Source organism: Hoplias malabaricus, chromosome 8, assembly GCF_029633855.1.
Source record: "Hoplias malabaricus isolate fHopMal1 chromosome 8, fHopMal1.hap1, whole genome shotgun sequence".
NCBI lineage: Eukaryota > Metazoa > Chordata > Actinopteri > Characiformes > Erythrinidae > Hoplias > Hoplias malabaricus.
The window spans coordinates 5,292,510-5,311,085 of NC_089807.1; the positions used below are offsets into that span (position 1 = coordinate 5,292,510).

Below are 18,576 nucleotides of genomic sequence, written 5' to 3' on the forward strand. Positions count from 1 at the left end.
GGTAACTAGAAATTCACATAAATATCCATAAATATATTTCATACACATTGTATGAATCCTGGAAATGTCATTTTAGTGAAATATGTATGAACTCACCTTGAGGCCGAACTCATTATATTCTGAAACTTACAGTTAGTCTTTATTCAGCAATTCATTTATTCAGAATTCATTAACTGTAATTATGCTACAGTTAGCTTCGACCCTGCAATGTGATTGGCTGAGAGAAATTCTAGGAGTGCCAGAATTGCATGACAATTCTTAGGTATTTAGGTATTACTCTGCATCTCACACATAACCTAACAATGGTGCCAGTGCTTTCAAACAGCTGTGAGATGCCCAGATCTTTTTAATCAACATGGAACTGGCTGTGTTTCCATTAATGCGCCTAATTTTGAACAGAGTAAATATTCATGGCGCAGTGGACCCATTACCTGCTTTCTGATTTAAAAACATGAGAAAAGCTCAATTAAACAAACAAACAAGAAAAGATTCAGAGCAAGTTGAGACTCGTCTTGTATTTTTTCACTTTAAATTGAAACAGAGAGAACTTCACATCATTTACATGTGCATCATTATATGAACCCACTGTAAACAATAGTTAAACCATGATATTTTACTGACTTTTTTCTTTTATCTCTGGCTCTGATGTTGTCCTGATTTAATCCGAGAGCAGCTCTGAATAATGCAGCCTTGGTTCCCATCAAAAAACTGCTGGAAGCGAAGACCACCCCGCCGGAGAGAACCAAGGTTCATTCGAGGCTCATGCTATAATGGCACTGGCAAATATATCATGACATAGCACTCCATCTCATGTATTATTGATTAATTTCATCGTTATTTACACTGTAATAAGAACACTACAAAAGTGTTATGGTAGAAGTTTTGTGTGGAAGCGAATGTGCAGTAGATATTGATCTGGTGTTCACTGTGTCCAGTCAAAACACCGTGCAGCCTCCACTTGTACATCTCAGCCTGAGTGAAGTATGAGTTTTAAAGGATATCTCTATTGTTTCTGCAGTACTCCCCTGATGTATAGATGGATAGAAGGTTATGTATGTTGAGATTTCAGAGGGCTGTTAGTAAAACGTGTTCCCTACTGCTCAGAAGCAGAAAATAAAAAAACAGACATTACTATATGGATCATTTGTATACATTATTTTAATATGCAATGTGTTAGGGATAGTAAGAGCAAGAATAAAGCTTTCTGCTTGTGTTCAAATTCAGTGAAAAGTTCTTTTATTGAAAATAATTTGAGGCCCATAGATAAAATTTATAGAAATCAGGAGGACAATTATCCACCCACTACCCTGTGTGTGTTTTTCAATATAAATGGAACTAACTGTGCATCTAAAGCTCTGATGGTTTGGGCAGAATGCGTCTCATTTTGTGCTGGAACTCAGAGAGTGAATCCATCTGGCTCTGAAACTCCAACAGAGTCAGGAATAAAAGGAAAAAAAAAAAAAAACAAGCAGCAAGTTGCAATGAGAAAAATAGTGGTTCTTATTTGTCTGTGGTAATTTTTCCATTAGCAGCCTCTTGAATTAACAGGATGGTGTTGTGAAGAGAAAATGCCACTTGCTGTGGTTCTGCCATTCCCAGCGTTCTCCACCATGTAATTGAGATAAATTACCAGTTCTCACAAAACCATTATTCCGGTGTTCTTAATGAAACACTTGCCGAGGTCAGTCGTATTAATACTGAGCTACTTCTCAGGAATTTAAAAATGAAACAATTCCGTTATGGCAGATTAGCAGTTTAATTGTATCCTCTGGATGCTACAGTGAAACAAGCATGAGAGATTTGTGATGGAACACTATGAAAACAAGACTTAGCGTAGTTACTAAAGAAGAAAAAAAAGGTGTTCATTTTTATTTCTGACAGAGTTGAAAAACACCTGGTTCTCTTTAAACTGTGCGTGCATTTTATGAATGGAATACATGAAATAGTCCAATCTCCCATAGGGAGAGTTGAAAAACGGAACCTGTTGCAATAACTTCCTTTCACATTTAAGACTGTCTATAATTTATCAGTTTATATAAAATATTAATTTAAAGAGTTGTGAGGTCACATCATGTTGGACCAGAAGACTTTGCTCACAACAGACAGCACTGTCAGGAAAAAAAAAAAAAGATACAGTACATTATTGTTCACAAAACCTAGAAACCTTTAAAGGTACAACAGTGCTTTTAAAGTCCAGTTGTGTTCCCCAAGGTTACATTGCTTCCAAAGAATGATGAATTGACCAATAGGAATGCTTCAAAATTATTTTGATTTTTTATTATTTTTTTTTATATTGAGTTCTATTGAAAATGTGGACAGAATTTTCCTTCTCATTTGTTTTGGAGAAATGTTTTTTTCTTTCAACAGAACTCTAACTCTCTGTAGAGTTAGTACTCTACAAAATAAAATAATAAAATATACATCCTATACATTCAATCAATATAGCCTGCATTTATGATGTTTAAGTAAAGTACTGACTGAATATGCACCCTTGACTGACAGATATTTTCTGAGAGTGTAGAGGTGTGCAGCAGGGCTCTGAGTTCTCCCACAATAAATCGGTCATTGAGTTCCAAAAAGCTTTGCTATACCTTGTGTTGTCCATGAAAAATAAACAAAATCATACTTTTATTGTCATTCCATAATGTACCCATGTGTATCAGTAAACTCTAACTATTAGGCCACAGCCACTCCCATAGCAACACGGCGATGTAGGAGCAGCAAAGGTCCTTACAAAAACTGTTCCCTCAAACCTAGAAGCTTATTCAATATGTCTCCTAAATAGTATATCTTCCATTACGAGGAATATTCTGATGCTGGACTGTAACCAAACCACCCACTGCTAAGTCTGTGTCAGCTGCGGAAACTGAAGAAACCACAGCTACAGGACCAGCTCCACCATTAGCAAAGAGGAGCGTGTCTCAGCAACAAAGCTGTCATTTTCTGAGAGTGAATCAGGCTGAGACATGACGAGGCAGATTTACGCCTTTCTTCCCTCGGCCTCGGCCGGTTTGCCTCCCCGCCGCTCTGAGCTGGAATTGTACTGAAGCTACACGTCAATGCGACATGATTTGTCCAACCTGTCACTCCATGTCAGACCAGTGACTTTGTGCTTTTCTCTGACCTGTCAAGCCTGAGGAGAAGAGTGCCATCCTAAAAAAAATGTCTCCCTGAAGCTTAAGGAAACTTTACAGAAGCCACACTTCTTTATTTCTGTTAAGGATTTTATCTCTTCTTAGGGGCCAAGTGTGTGAACACTGCATGATATTGGAAGGATACATCTGGCCTGGCGTTTAGTCACATTATGGTTACAATACATAAACCAAGCCACATCTGATGTTTAACAGAAGCTAACTAATATGTAAAAATGATATTAGATATTCTAAATTATCATTATCCTTCCTATTGTTCTTATTTTCTTTAAATGCACAGTACTCCATAAATTCGTTTTTTGCATTAAGACTTTTTAACTTTTTTTATGTAAATAAAATAATATATTTTTTTACTAAATTATAAAACACTCTTGTTAAAATTATAGCTTTTCTGTTGTTAGGGTCAATTTCAGCCCTGGTATAATTTTAAATCAGAAAACAAAATCAAGTGCCAAATCTGGACTCATAAACCCTCTATACATCAACAACCTACAGGTGGCTCCTCTTACAACCACTTGAGCTTCAGTTAGGGGCTTCTATCTTTGTCTGTTTCCCAAAACAAGGAAAGACAGACATGTCCAGACATGTAAGGCCCAGTCAGTTTAGAGTTAGAGTTTTGTATCGTGTACATCTCCAGTTTACAGTCTGCAACTATGAACAAATAAAACCAATACTTTCATGGATAAGGAAGAATAACAAGGTCAACAAAAGGGAAGAAACACATTGGTTGATAATTAATTGATCTTATGGCTGATTTAAGACACGGGTCAAAACAGACTCATTAATATAAGAGATGGTACCAGAAAGTGAACACAGGAGGAAGGCTAAAATACCGCATATTTTATTGTAAGCTCCGCTCATTGTAATCTACATAGGAATCTATGAAACAGAATGGCATGCTCTGTGCCAGCTGCGCATGAGCTTGATATCATTATCCTCAATGCCATTTGTATGTGCTGGAGGATTATAACTCCGAAGTCATTGCTGTGGAGCAGTGGAACTGTTCTCTGAAGACTTTTTCACGGCACCTTTGGTGTGAGTTGGAGTGGTGTTGATGATCCAGATCCAACATCAGTACATGACCTCAGTAATGCTGTCATGGCTGAATGCAGTTACTTTGTCGGATGAGGAGATAGTGTAGAAGCAATAAATACAGTTACCCAATGGCCATGAGGGTCACTATGTGTATAACACCACAGCTGAGATGGCTACGTATCTGCATTGGAGCAGAATGATGACCAAAAGTCCTGTCAATTAACTTTTACTAGGCCCATCTCTTGACGTTCGTGATCTGTGTCCACAGTCCAGTTGTACGCCCCCCCCCCCCCCCCCCCAACATCCAGGTGTTTGTATTGTATTTTCAAAGCATTTATTTAGCACCAAGTGCATTCAGAAGCTCTACTGTGAGAGAGGTTAATAACAAAGCAGCAAATGGAGCGCACACAGTGGACTATGTCCAATCTGATGGAGCGCTTTTAAAAGTGATGGTCCATTTTCAGCAGCTGACAGCTGAGCTTTCTGTCCCAGACAGATGTCACATTTAACAGCAGTAGAGAGCTGACTTTAACTGCGTTCTTATGGTCATAGCAGAGAGACCCATCTACGGTCAACTGTAAGCCTGGCAACTGGATCTAAATAGATGGATGCTTGTTTTGTCATTTATGTTTTCCTTATTTCCCACCAAATGTCAGTCTCTGCAGAATGGACTGTAGCTCTTTTCCAATCACAAGATCACAGTAGTGTGCATTTTACTCGACATCCATTAAAATATAGTAGGTGATATTTTAAAGCTGTTTGCCCTGTCATGTAAATTGTTAGAGAACTTGAGCTGTGCCCATTCTTGGCATTTATGTTTTATGTGTTGGACATCATGCCCTTAGCTGTTTCTGCACTGATATACTTTAGAACAACATATTACCCACTGTCCACCTGAGAAAAACAAGTCAAATCTTGTCCAGTGGCACCGCTATGAATAAGGCCGGAATTATCTAAGTTCCAATTTCAACTTGGCATCGAGCCTAACGTGTGTTGGGGCATGCTTAGAGCTATGATAAGGGTTTTAAAGGTTAAGGCTGAGCTTGGTGATACCAACATTAGCAATGTGCAAATGTAATTCTCAAGTGCCATAACAACTTGACTTGGACACAGAAGTGAGCGAATCTGTATATGATTTGCTTACATTAGACATCTACAATAGTGGCTAAATGCAGTTCTCTCTGGTTTGTTCACAATCAGGATCTCTGTGTCTTTTAAGGTGGAACATTTGGTTTTAAAAGAAAAATGACTGTTGTTTGTACGTGGCATTACAACAGAAACTCATTTGCTACTCGAGTTGTTTAGTATTGTAGCACTTTCAGTAAAGCAGTTAGCCATCTCCCAAATTTGGAGACTTTTCCTTAAGTAATCCCAACCAGCGAAAATAAGCCAATAATATCCACCCATGGAGCCAGAATAGAGCAATATTCTCATCTCAGTCCAAACTTTTGAATGTTTAGAGTTCTCTCTGTTTTCTGAAATAACAACAGATGCCTCTGCCTTGAGCAGAGAGAGAAAAAGCCTAGCATACTGAACAAGACAGTATGGGTTTTCTTTTTAATGATTTACAAACACTGGGCTTCGTAAAGATATTATACAGGTTTCCAGTGCACAAACAGACTGGAGAGCAGCAGGAAATGGTGAGGAAACATCTGAATTTTATATTACGATCATGAACGTCAGCTTTAACTATTATCAGTTGGTTTACATTTAAAGTGGTGTAAAACATATATAGTACAAAATTGAAGAAATCATAACATTTTAATTGGAAATTTAAGCCAGCAACTTTCTGGCTAAATCCCAGTTGTGTACTACACACTTTTATTGTCCAGTATACCATGTGCCGACCTTAAATGTATGAATTTGACAGGTTTGTACACAAAAAAATAACATACTACTCGATTTCTTACTAACAGGTCATGATGAGCTGTTGCGATGGCAATGCATGTCATGATAACCTACAGGTGCAATGCTATGTGCCATTTTTAAGAAAATTTCAAAATATCTCCTTCCACATAATGTAGTGCACAGTGTAAGTCATAAAACTACCATTTCTGCACTAAAATAGTGCATTGTATGTCAGATAATAACAACATTTACAGTTGATATAAGCTTCATTTATCTCTGTCCATCATTTAGTGCACTGTCTATGTGTAGAAGTATTAGTTGTATAAACTGTTAAATTGACTATGTAGGGAGTAGGCCACTCTTTGGGACAGAGCTCTCTTCCACACATGGGGAAACTTCCATTTGCCCTTGGATTGTGGGACAAACGTTTACATCATTAAAATACACAAAACTCACCCGATTCTAAGAATGCACTGTGGATTTTTTTTGTATATTCAATATAGTATATTTAGTATATACTTTAACATTTACTATATTCAATGTTTTATACATACTTTTAACATATTAATACCAGGATCATAATTCAAATGCTGTGATGTATAGCTTAAATGTTTCCATTCTCATCCAATGTTCTTTTACTGTATATATTGTATCTGCCCTAAGAGACGATGCACCTATTTTAACACTGCTCTTGCTAAAAAGACAAGTGAAATTATTCCAAGGGGCAAGATTGCAGGCGGATAGGCAGCCTTTGGCATATCAGAGAAGATCATTATTCCCTTGGTTAAAATCCAAGAGCTGGAAGTCAAAGACTTTTTGGTGAGAGGTCTTTAAAAGACTCCGCTTGAGGCATTTTCTGATAGAAATTGAAAATCAACATGACAGGGCCACACATGAGCCAGTCAGTTAACAGCTCTAAGCTCTCTTTACAGGCAAAGTTCAATTATGAAAACCTTGATAGGTCTTTTAGTAGATCTCCCAAAGATATGAGATGTGAGACTGTCAAAAGGAAGTATGTAAAGGACTGTTGTTTTTAGTTTTTATATAACTGTTTTCATAATCACATATGTTTATAATCTGAATTATTTTTCGAGTCAATACAATATACACAATAATACTCCTGGACAAAAAGGACGATTATTATTATTATTTTAAAATACAACGTTGTAATTTGAATATTAAGAAGTTTGTTTAGGGTGGGAGGTAGAGTGCAAGTTCTCAAACAACTGGCAAAGGACTGCCTCTAGTTTAAAAATTCTGAATGCCTCTGATTTAAAAAGTGCACAGAACCTCCATATATGACAGATCCATAAGAATCAGAGGAGTATTTTTCCAATATATTGAGAAGAATGAAAAAAAAAAAAACATTCATGAACACCCGTTGTTCATCAGCACAGGAAGTGAAGTGTTTACCACTTTTCTCTATTTATTTTCAGAAGTTTGCATACTTCTATGCTTTTTCTGTGCTTTTCTTCAGCACATTTATAGACCCACAAGAATGAAACAAGTATGGCCTCAGAGAATAAGAACTATGGTTTTATATCTGTTCAGAAGGACAATGCCATTTGTTCAGTTCAGTCTCTGACATTGCACCCAGATCAACACAGACCACAGGGACAACGCCCCCTATTGGCCTCACTAACCTTACTTCCAGCAACTACCCAAGATATCCACCATCAACTGACTGGCCAGGCCCAAAACTGCTTAGCTTTGGTGGATTTGTATCATCTGGTGTTCAGATGCTATGGCTGATAATCACAAATAGTGCAGAATACACATACACAGTGTACATGAAGCCTACTTACATAAATGTAGTTACTTCCCACCTCTGAACACTTCCAAGATCCTCCTTAGATAACTTGAAAGATTTAGAGAGGAACTGTCAGTTAGATTATGCTAATACGAGGCCTCGTGTTTCAGACCAGTGCCATAATTAAATATTGACAAGATAGAGTGCAAGTCAACAGCGTGAGTATGATCCGAAGCTTTTCTGCTTTCAAAGCCCTTCCCTGTGGATCCGCTGCTTCATGTTCAGCAACTGGAGCTTGAAAGGACAAGCATTGAGTCGATGCTCTTATCCAACTGCGTGAGATTCCTCTCAATTGTCTCTGTTTCACTTTCCTCCTCCTCGCTCTCAAATACATCTTTTAAATGATCTTAATGGCAGTTTAATAGAGGCAGATACATGAGCACAGAAAGTTTGCCGTGTTTGCCCCAGATGAGCCTTTAATAAATAACCTTACCCTCCAACAGCGCTGAAAGGGATGGCTTCTGTTTGTTAAAATTGCACGTAAACGTTATGTTTATAAAAATATGTTAGGTTTCAATGGAGAAGAACTTGGAAAACACTGCTGCACACTTTGAGGAAATACTAGGCAGTGTTTTTACTTTGAAAAATGTGAAAAGTTCAAAATTATTGTGAGGTTTTACTGACTTGTGATGGGGAGAACAGAGCCTCTGTCATTGCTACTCCAGGCTTAGCACTGCAGAAATTGCAAATGCAATGCAACTTTTGATTTCAGAGCAGAGCTATGAAAATTAATTACACTCTGCAACTGAAGGGGAGCCCAGGAACAAAAGTACCATATATTTCCCAGTGTTCCTTTAAGGCACACTCAGTGCGTTTTGAACCCCGTTTTTAAGCCTGACTCTGTCGCCACTGACTAAACTACATAATCTAGGCCAGATTCAGCTTCATCAGACATTGTTGGATGTGCAGTGTAAAGGGGAACAATATCTGCTCAAACAACTGCCCAAGTGTGCTTTTGCATTAAACATTTTATTAAAAAAAACAAAAAATAAATAAAATCTAAGTAGTTTAAAATGGCAAGTGAGAAATATGTATTTATTACTGCAGTTGTTATGAGTTCCATGAGGAAAATGTGCTGTAAATATGTAATAATAATAATAATAATATTAATAATAATAATAGTTACCATAAAATGACAAAAGTGCAGAAGAATGTTTGTGTTCTGAATTACAATTAATGTTACACAAAAATGCTTTAAACTAATTTGTACACCTAATACACTACAAGGCCACTGTTTGTGGACACCTGCTCTTTCAACATCTGCATATAAAAACTAAAGAGAGGGATTTCGGTATAAAATATAGCACTAGCCACTTTCTCAGCATTGCGGTTACACCCGATGCTTTACTGCACTGAATGTAGAGCTTGTTTTGTGCACAGTGTAAATATCCACATCACATCATGTCTATCAGGCCAATTACTTTCATGCTGTGTGAGCTGATGATCTAGTGAGCACTGGGTTCACACACTGGATGCGCAGGGTGAGCTGTCATTCATGCCCAAGATATCTGAAATCACAGATTATCTGCCCAGCATTAGTGAGAAAAAAGGAAACAGACCCAAAATAACAACCTACTTGTGCTTTCAAAGCAATGGACTGTCCATCTCAGAGCCCAGACTTTAACATTACTGCAAGTGATTGGAATTCACTTGGATTAAAAAATGAACAAACAAATAAAAACCCTGTGAAAAAAAAAAAAAAAAAGAAAAAAAAAAACATATAATTCGAACATCTAAGACTATAATTAGGGGAAAAATGTATCAGCAGTGGAATCTGAATGTATTTAGTTGTTTCTGTAAACCTCCTGCCAAGATTTTCAACTCTCGCTTGGAGTTTTTCACACAGAAAGATGCTGTTAGTTACTGGGCCAACAACACTGCATCTCCTGCAACTCTCCTCCGACTGTTTCCAAGGAGACTGGAGAGCATTAGTATTCAGCTGGGGGACGAGGCGATGATTGGAGGAGTGGAAAAATCGGAGCCATATCTACATCCCTGAGATCCTTACATTCAAGGCCCATAACATGACAAGTGTGGATAAAGGGATACCGCTTGCTTATCGTGGATGATTGCCAGGAGAATGGAGCAGAGGGTGAGTTATGAGGGAGGATTTGAACGGTTCAGTGGGATATCACGGAAATGAACATTGGGTTTGGACATGTCCGACCAATGTGCAGAAGACTTAGCAAGAGTGCCAGAAATCAAAGAAAATGCTGGATAACACTGATGTTACACAAGTTACAAACTCAGAGAGTGTTTTTTGTATAATTTATTTATAAGAAGAACCACTTATGAGAAGAACCACATTCCATTGAAATCCATTGAAAGCTGTTTAGGGTTCTTTTATACTATAAGTATAAGTATCAAAAATACTTTTTGATGCTCATTATTATTTGTATAGTCAAAATTACTTGAAGAATTGTGTTAGGGTGATGCCAGTAGGGGGTGCTGTTTCTTGTAGCCTGTGTGGATCCCAGTGCCTGAGTAGAGTGACAGGGGCACTACTGAACAAACTGAATCATCCTTGAAATGAGACATAAAAACGAGGTCTTGACTCTTTGAGCTCATTAAAAACCCCTGGACATTTCCTTAAAAGTGAATGGGTGTTATCCTGGTGTCCAGCTAAATAAACAGTGTGGTCATGTCTGGCCTCCTAATCATCCTCATCTTCTAATAAACTGGCTGTGTCACTCCCTCTCATCTTCTCTAATAGCTAGTGTGCAGTGAACCAACTGGTGTGGACTGGCTAATCACCCAGGTGGATGCTGCACCAAGGAAATTTCATAATGTTCCGAAGAAGGTAATACACTTGAAGGTCCAGGACAGTGCCATATAGGTGTAACTTATGAGCAGCAAGACTGAGGTTAGCTCTTAACATTATGTGTGTTCAGTGTATGACAAACATGTTTACTATATGTTGGGATCAGCCTTTTGACAATTGACTGACAGTTAAAGGCTCATTTATGCTCTAGGTAGGTATGGAAATATACACACTGCCCACGCTGCATTTCATAGATATATGAACAATACATCCACTAGAGGGCGCAGCTCAGAGGCAAAAGGAATTCTTCACTATTATCATCAATGATTCATGCTTGAGGATTGACTGCGCCTCATGTCAAGCTGCCCCCAGGATTTCCAGTGGAATGCTCAATTTTTGCAGCATCCAAAGGCTTTCAGAAAATCGGCAGAAATTAATGCAGGCTATGGATACAAAGCTACATCTGAATCTGTAAATTTACTTAAGGCTGAGTGTAAGTGAGCCTTTTAATCTATAGTCAATTAACTGCCAAAAAGTTCCAAGAAGTGTTACTCATGATTGTTTAAACTAGAAAACATAGTTAAAGTGGAATAACATGCTGTTCCATTCAGATGCACCCTAAAAAATAAAACAAAACAAATAAAAAACAAATCAATGTACACGGACAATCATGGTCCTTGTGCAACAGCAGGCATTCCTAACATTTCTGCCTAAATGCGAACAGCATGAATCACTGTCAAGCCAACAAGAAATAAGAAAATAACTTTTTCTTACCCATGAACTCGATACCCAAGTGGTCCGCTGCTTGAACAAAGAGCAGAAAAGAGAGAAAACAGAAAGAAAGAAGGAAAGAAAGAAAGAAAGAAAGAAAGAGACAATAATGTTAGCAACAAACCGTTATGAAAAAAAAAAAAAAACTACTGATATATATATATATATATATATATATATATATGAGGTATGAGGCTATATGTCATATATAATACTGAGTATGATGAATGATAATGAACTTCTTTGAAACTATATATGTATATATATATATATACTTTGTTTCAGTACCATTTGGATAAACTTCCTTCCTAGCAACTTAAATGTTTCTTACCATCTGCGAATATATATCAGTTAAGTTAGCATGTGACTTAAGGCATTTTCACACCTGCACTCTTTAGTTCTGGTTCATTTTCACCATTGGTGCAGTTCATTTGGGCAGGTGTGAAAGAAGAAGTCACACTTGGATCCAGACCAAAACAATCACACGAGAACCCCATAAAGAAGTCTTGGTCTAGTCTCAAAAAACTGGAGAAACATGCAACCTTCTTCCTGTGTTTACTTTCTTGACCAATCAGCAGTGAGTAGGTTCTCACGTGGTTTACATGGTGTGAAAACCAACCAAACCAAGGGAAAACTGCTCCAATATTATAAATGTCTTAACTGAATCTGACCAGAGCATACAAACAGGTGTGAGCCTTGGTTTTGGGAGCTGGTCCATGGCCCAATTACCTCTCCAACACTCTATCTAATACCTCTCCATTGTCACCCCATGCTAAACACATGCTAAACCACAACCCTGTCTCCTCCCATTTCCCTGTAACCACTTAAACCCCAAGGGGCTGTATGTGCAAGCATCTAAGTTGCCCAGGACTCCAGCCCAAGTCTTCTGAGTTCGCACCTCCATCTCATCTCCAGGCATGGTCAATACTAGCAAAACAGAACTATGCATCTTTCTGATACTCATCACTGCTAGAAGAGTACTGTGTGTAATAGCGAAAGCAGCCATGTGACATCTGAACTGATCACAGTCAGGCCAAGCTCTCAGAACAAGCAATACCATGAATTATGTTCTGCAAGTAGCACACACCACACCATAAATCCACAGTATTGCTGTGTCAAAACAAGGATGTTGTTTACTTCAAAATTTCCAACTACTTTTTGAGGTTTTTGAGGTGAATCAATGGCCCAAGTAAAAAAAAAAAAATTGAACACAATCTATAGGGATTGCATAATTAATTTTTTGTTGCTGGACTTAACCTATTCAAACATAGTTTTGCTGTCCAATGAAAACCATGTCCATTTTGTAGATTTTCGGTTTACTACATCATTTGACTACAGCAGCTGTCCTTCATTGTGTGGCCCTGTTTCACAAAACAAGGAAAGACAGACATGTCCAGACATGTAAGGCCCAGTCAGTTTAGAGTTGGTGTTTTGTAGAGTGTACATCTCCAGTTTACAGTCTGCAACTATGAGCAATTAAAACCAATCCTTTCATGGATAAAGAAGAATAACAAGGTAAACAAGAGGGAAGAAACAAATTGGTGGATAATTAATTGTTTTTAGGGGGTCTTATGGCTGATTTAAGACACAGGTCAAAACCAAACATTACAAGAAAGTAACATTAAGGTTTCTGCAAGAGACTCAAAATCTACAAAACACAATCCTATAACTGAATTAAATGTAGTCCACTAGGGCCAGCTCCAGTTGGTAGTTCTTCTGCCTCAAATATCTGTGTTCACCAGCATGGGATTTTTCTTTTTTTCCCAACTGTACTTTAAGTGGTTTCCACAACATCCAGCAAATAGGCTTCAGAGCTGCCTGCCTTTTTGATTTGTTTCTTCGCCTTCTACTAATGCAGTAGAGCAGCAGAGTAACAGATCAAATCCTGCAAGCTTCTGTGAACGTCTGGGGCAAAAAAAGATGAGAGAAGCTCCGATTGAACATGAAATCATACGCATGTGCCTTTAATGCTTTCTCGTTAATACCATGGTGATTTAAACTTTTCCTTCACTTTATACAGATGTCATCTCATATTCGTATTAAATAAGCTATGGATTATCGACAGGGATGTGATTTGGCACTTGAGGAAGCTCAAAGAGTGTATAACCATGGCTGCAGCTTGGATACTACTGTATATATTGTGTCAGAAGTTGCTTTATCGGTGTACATCTGGAATCAGATACAGCCTGAAAATGATACTGTTGTCATGACAACGTGCTACAAAAGGTTTTGATTTCTGAAGCTGGTGATCAGAACTTGTAAAGGGGTGTCTTTCCTTTTAAATTGGGGAACATCACCAGAGTGAAGGTGGTTAAAATGGGTTTATTAAGAAACAATGAAATATGTATCACACTTAAATCTAGAAGGGTATAAAGCAACCAGACCTGAGTAGTGGAACAGTGGAATTGTGTTGAAGTGTGCCATGCAGAAGCAACAGCAATCGTCCAACACCATTACCTGACCTCAGTGATGTTCTCATGGCTGACTGCCGTCATATCCTCAAAGAAATGTTTTGACATCTAGTGGCAGTTCTTCCGAGAATGGTTGAAGCTGTCACTAGGGAGGTCTTTAGAGTCCCTACACTGATTGTGATCACATGGTGTGAAGAAACCACAGCCTGTAACAGGGACGTCATGGCTGACCTATGATTTCCGAGCATGAGGTAGAGCAGACGGTGGGGCAGGTGCAGACTGTAGGGTTTCAGACTTTTACTTCCCCTGTCCACCTGTATACACTGTATAACAAACACAATTACACACACACATACATAAAAACTCTAAAAATAAGCCACTCCACCTGCTTGCAGTTACACACACGATTATTCCAGGGAGTAGTCCTTGGGTGGCAGGTGTATATACTTCTAAATCTCAGGATTTTCCACTCCACTTCCTCTTCCATGCCTTTTGCTTTCCCTCAAGCCCTCAATGAGGGTAAGAATTTACCAGTGTAGGTTTAAGCAAACATGCCTGAGGGGCCTTTTTCCTGCTTTACTGCACTGCCAGCTGGTGTACAATGGCGATAAATGGTGAAACATTAAAAACAGCCATACAGTACAAACAAGTGCAAGAAAGCAGTGATCATCTCTATCACACTCAACCCTTCTGTCTCCATATTTACCTTATTACTATGTACTGTGTATAGTCCTCAAATAAAGACAAACTCTCCCTTGGTTGGTGCCTTTTCAGTTCACTTTATATTAGATAAAAGAATTGTAACACTATATGTAAGGTAGCAGAATGCCAGTGTTGAGTATTTTTGAGACTAGCACAAGAACTCACCAAAGTTTTACAAAGGAGCGCAACTCTTATACGCACACACTTTATGATTTATGGGAATTTTAGGATCTCTTTCAAGCAAGCACTTGTCCACTGGTAGATCTTTTTCAAGAAACACAGTATTACAAAAAGAGTGCTTTAAACTTTCTGACTTGGGTATTATTGCTCTGCTATGGCAAGAAAATCCTGACCTCTTGGAGCTGAGATTGTGCTTACTGTTAGGGCTAGTGTTGGGGGTGTTTTTCACTGTGGGTAAGTGTCTGAAAATAAACTTTTCTTTTGTGCTTAAAGGCCCAAAAATACGTTTTATATAATTCCTGGAAAACCTCACATGGAGTGTTTGTACGCAGCCCTGGCTTGGTAAATGGGAAATAAACTCAGCATCTCTGTCCAAACTGGCTCAGGCTTGTTCTGTGTGCATTGCTGGCTGAGCCACCATCGAGAAATGGCACCTGGAAAGGTTTACAACGGTGGTGCGACCTCAGAATTTTGAAAGGTGTGAAAGGGGTTGGTGGGTTTGCTTTTTCTATTTCATATGTGGGTAATACTGACCTATATTTGCTGTTACAATGAGATTACTTAAGGTGGAATTAACTCCAAATTTGAAATATACACATTTTTAGTGCATTTCTCTTTGTCCATTTATCATTACATTTTCACACAATGTGAAGGACCGCTGTTGTGCTTACTGGTTGCACACTTTGCAGCAAGTCAGATGCTGCTGTTGTGTTTGTGAAGGTTATTTCACTGTAATTTAATGTGGCCTGTAAATGCACTAATCAGAATTATTTAGCGTGTCTGGTCTAGCATCTGTATTTACAGCCAGTATTGACTAGAATGGTATTATCTAATTTGGTAAATGCTAATTTAAATCAATATCAGCCAGCTCGGGCTTTGCTAGTGGTTTCAGGAGGTTCTGTGTTATTTTTATGGGTTGGGAAATGTGTTAGTGTATCTCAAATGAAATCTACAAGGCTTCCACTGCTCTTCCATCTGTCCTTGAGGAAAGTACTCAGCGTAAACGGCTTTGGCGAGCAGCTAGCAGCAGAGAGGCATCACATCTCATTTATGGTGCCCACCAATTGGCCTGGGATAAGGGTCCTCTGCTGAAATGGAGACAAAAAAAAAATGGCCCAATGCTTATATCCCAGAGAATTTATCTATATTACTGAGGAGGAGTACTCCCGCCTCCACTGGCAGTTGGCAGCTGCTCTTATCGGCACTATTCCATCAAAGAGGAACCGGCAGTGAGGTCTTTCTTCTCCTCCACGTGACTTCTCCTCACTCCCTCTCTTCTTTCCCTTCACCACAGCACTCACGCTCACTTTTCTTGCTGAGTGGTTGTTAGCCCACTGTAAAGCTATAGGCATCAGGCTGCTCTTCTTTTTCTCTGAGAAATGAAAAGCGGTGCATGTGCAGATGGAGAGCTTTGTGGCAAAAACACATCTGACACATTCTCACATGCACTACCTTGGTGAGAGATGTAGGGAAAGTGAGACAGCTTGGAGCACTCTGGCTCACATGGGCCTTGGCCATTTTCTCTGATCGGTGGTTTATTTGTCCTGAGTCTCTCCCTACGGATACAAGGCAGAGCTTGAGACACAAACTGAGGTTAAGCCACTTAAAAATGTTAATTCATCCGAGAAACTGGATCTGCAAAATTATACTTATTATATTGGATGAAAAGAAGCAAGCAGATATTCATAACATGTCTACATTATGATTGGTCATGATTCACAGTTATCCACTGGTGGCTCTGTTTTACAAATTTTCCTTTATGTACCTGAGAAAGAATTACAGAAACAGTGCTGTAAACTGTTGTGCGAGAATGCTACACAGGAGATAATCCTGTAGTTTAAAATAAGGATTATGGTCAAATTAAGGGTAAGGATTAAGGCTTTTTTCACGCTGGGTAGATGTTAGAAATTCATGTGTACATTTTGGATGGGTGAACTATATTTTGTAGACATTGGATGAATCCTGGGAATAGTATTTACTGAATCTGACACTGGGGTCATTCGGCGCAAGGTGAGAATACACCCTGGAGGGGGCGCCAGTCCTTCACTGGGCAACACACACACACTCACACACTCACACCTATGGGCACTTTTGGGTCACCAATCCACCTACTAATGTGTGTTTTTGGACTGTGGGAGGAAACCGGAGCACCCGGAGGAAACCCACGCAGACACAGGAAGAACACACTACACTCCTCACAGACAGTCACCCGGAGGAAACCCACGCAGACACAGGGAGAACACACCACACCCCTCACAGACAGTCATCCGGAGGAAACCCACGCAGACACAGGGAGAACACCCCACACTCCTCACAGACAGTCACCCGGAGGAAACCCACACAGACACAGGAAGAACACACTACACTCCTCACAGACAGTCACCCGGAGGAAACCCACGCAGACACAGGGAGAACACACCACACCACTCACAGACAGTCATCCGGAGGAAACCCACGCAGACACAGGGAGAACACACCACACTCCTCACAGACAGTCACCCAGAGGAAACCCACGCAGACACAGGGAGAACACACCACACTCCTCACAGACAGTCACCCAGAGGAAACCCACGCAGACACAGGGAGAACACACCACACTTCTCACAGACAGTCACCCGAAGTGGGACTAGAACCCACAACCTTCAGATACCTGGAGCTGTGTGACTGTGACACTCCCTACTGAAGCACCGTGCCTCCATTTCACTGCATTGATTGGGTTAAATGTGGAGAACAAATACCTCTGTGTGCAAACCCAGTGGCCAATAAAGTTATCTGAATTCTAATTCTGACTCTTATCCTAATCATGACATTTTCACACAGTGTGGAGGACCGCCGCTGTGTTCCAATGATGCAGTAAACTAAAAATCAACAAAATTGGAGATACATGTTTTTCTTTAGACGGAGATGATATTTATGAAATCTTAAATCCAGGCTGGAGAGCAAACACTCATGGTCATAAGAGGTTGAGGGACCTCAAGTGTACTTTCAGACGACACATAATGGCTTCAGGAAAAAAAAAAAGAAAAAAAAAAAGCAAGGCCTTATTTTTTAATCAAATCAAAAATCCCAAAGATAGAAGATGAGATTTTCACAAATGAGAAGCAGATGTCTGCACTCTTCAACTTTGCATTAAGAAGACGCTTTTAAAGGGAGTCTAGGAGCTGGATGAACCTGAGCACAGACGACTTGCTTTATCTTCCTGAGAAAGGAGGCTTTGATTTCTTTCGATTTATAGTGAAATGAGTTTTCACCTGCTGGAGAAAGAGTAGCATATCTAGTGTATCTACTGTTCTCTCTCTCACTCTTACTCTCTCTCTCTCTCTCTCTCTCTCTCTCTATTTAACTCTCTCTCATATTCTCTCTCTCTCTCTTTCTCTTCTGTTTTATTTTGTTCCACACACTGTCTGCTGTCTCAGCCACACAGGGGACACCGTTGTCATTTTCCAGATTTTTGGAAATGTGAGCGGAAGTCTGTGCCTACTCGAATACTGAGCACAAAGCTACATCCTCCTCTAAATGACAGTCCTCCTCCTCCAGCCGCTGCGATCATTAAAGGAATGTAAAGGACCATGCTCATGGCCAGGATGATGATGCTAGAGAAAATATGAAAATATGATGTAATATCATTTTTGGAAATGATCAAAATTGTTGCTTTATTTTTTTGTATTTAATTTTCTTTTTTTGTTTAACTGACCCCCCCTCTACTGACCACAGTGGACATTTAGGGCAGTGCTTCTCTTATCAGTCCACAAGGACTTTCTATAGAGTGCATTTACTGCCCTGTAAATGATCTGAACTCTCTAATAATGAGAGTTGCCATATATAGATCAATTGCTTCTTCCACACTGTTCAATATAGCATCTTACATAATGGCCAAAGTGGACCTCTAATGGAATTATGTACATA

General features: G+C 39.2%; 1 protein-coding gene across 1 annotated transcript in view; it reads right to left on the minus strand.

Annotated features, from left to right (window-relative positions):
* The window catches only part of LOC136705530 (pro-neuregulin-3, membrane-bound isoform), a gene marked incomplete at its 5' end in the record, with an annotated part of 467,573 nt that overhangs the window by 26,105 nt on the left and 422,892 nt on the right, over positions 1-18,576 (minus strand). Inside the window, 1 exon segment of the mRNA XM_066679152.1 lies at positions 11,381-11,407. Coding sequence (XP_066535249.1) covers positions 11,381-11,407 — 27 coding nt within the window.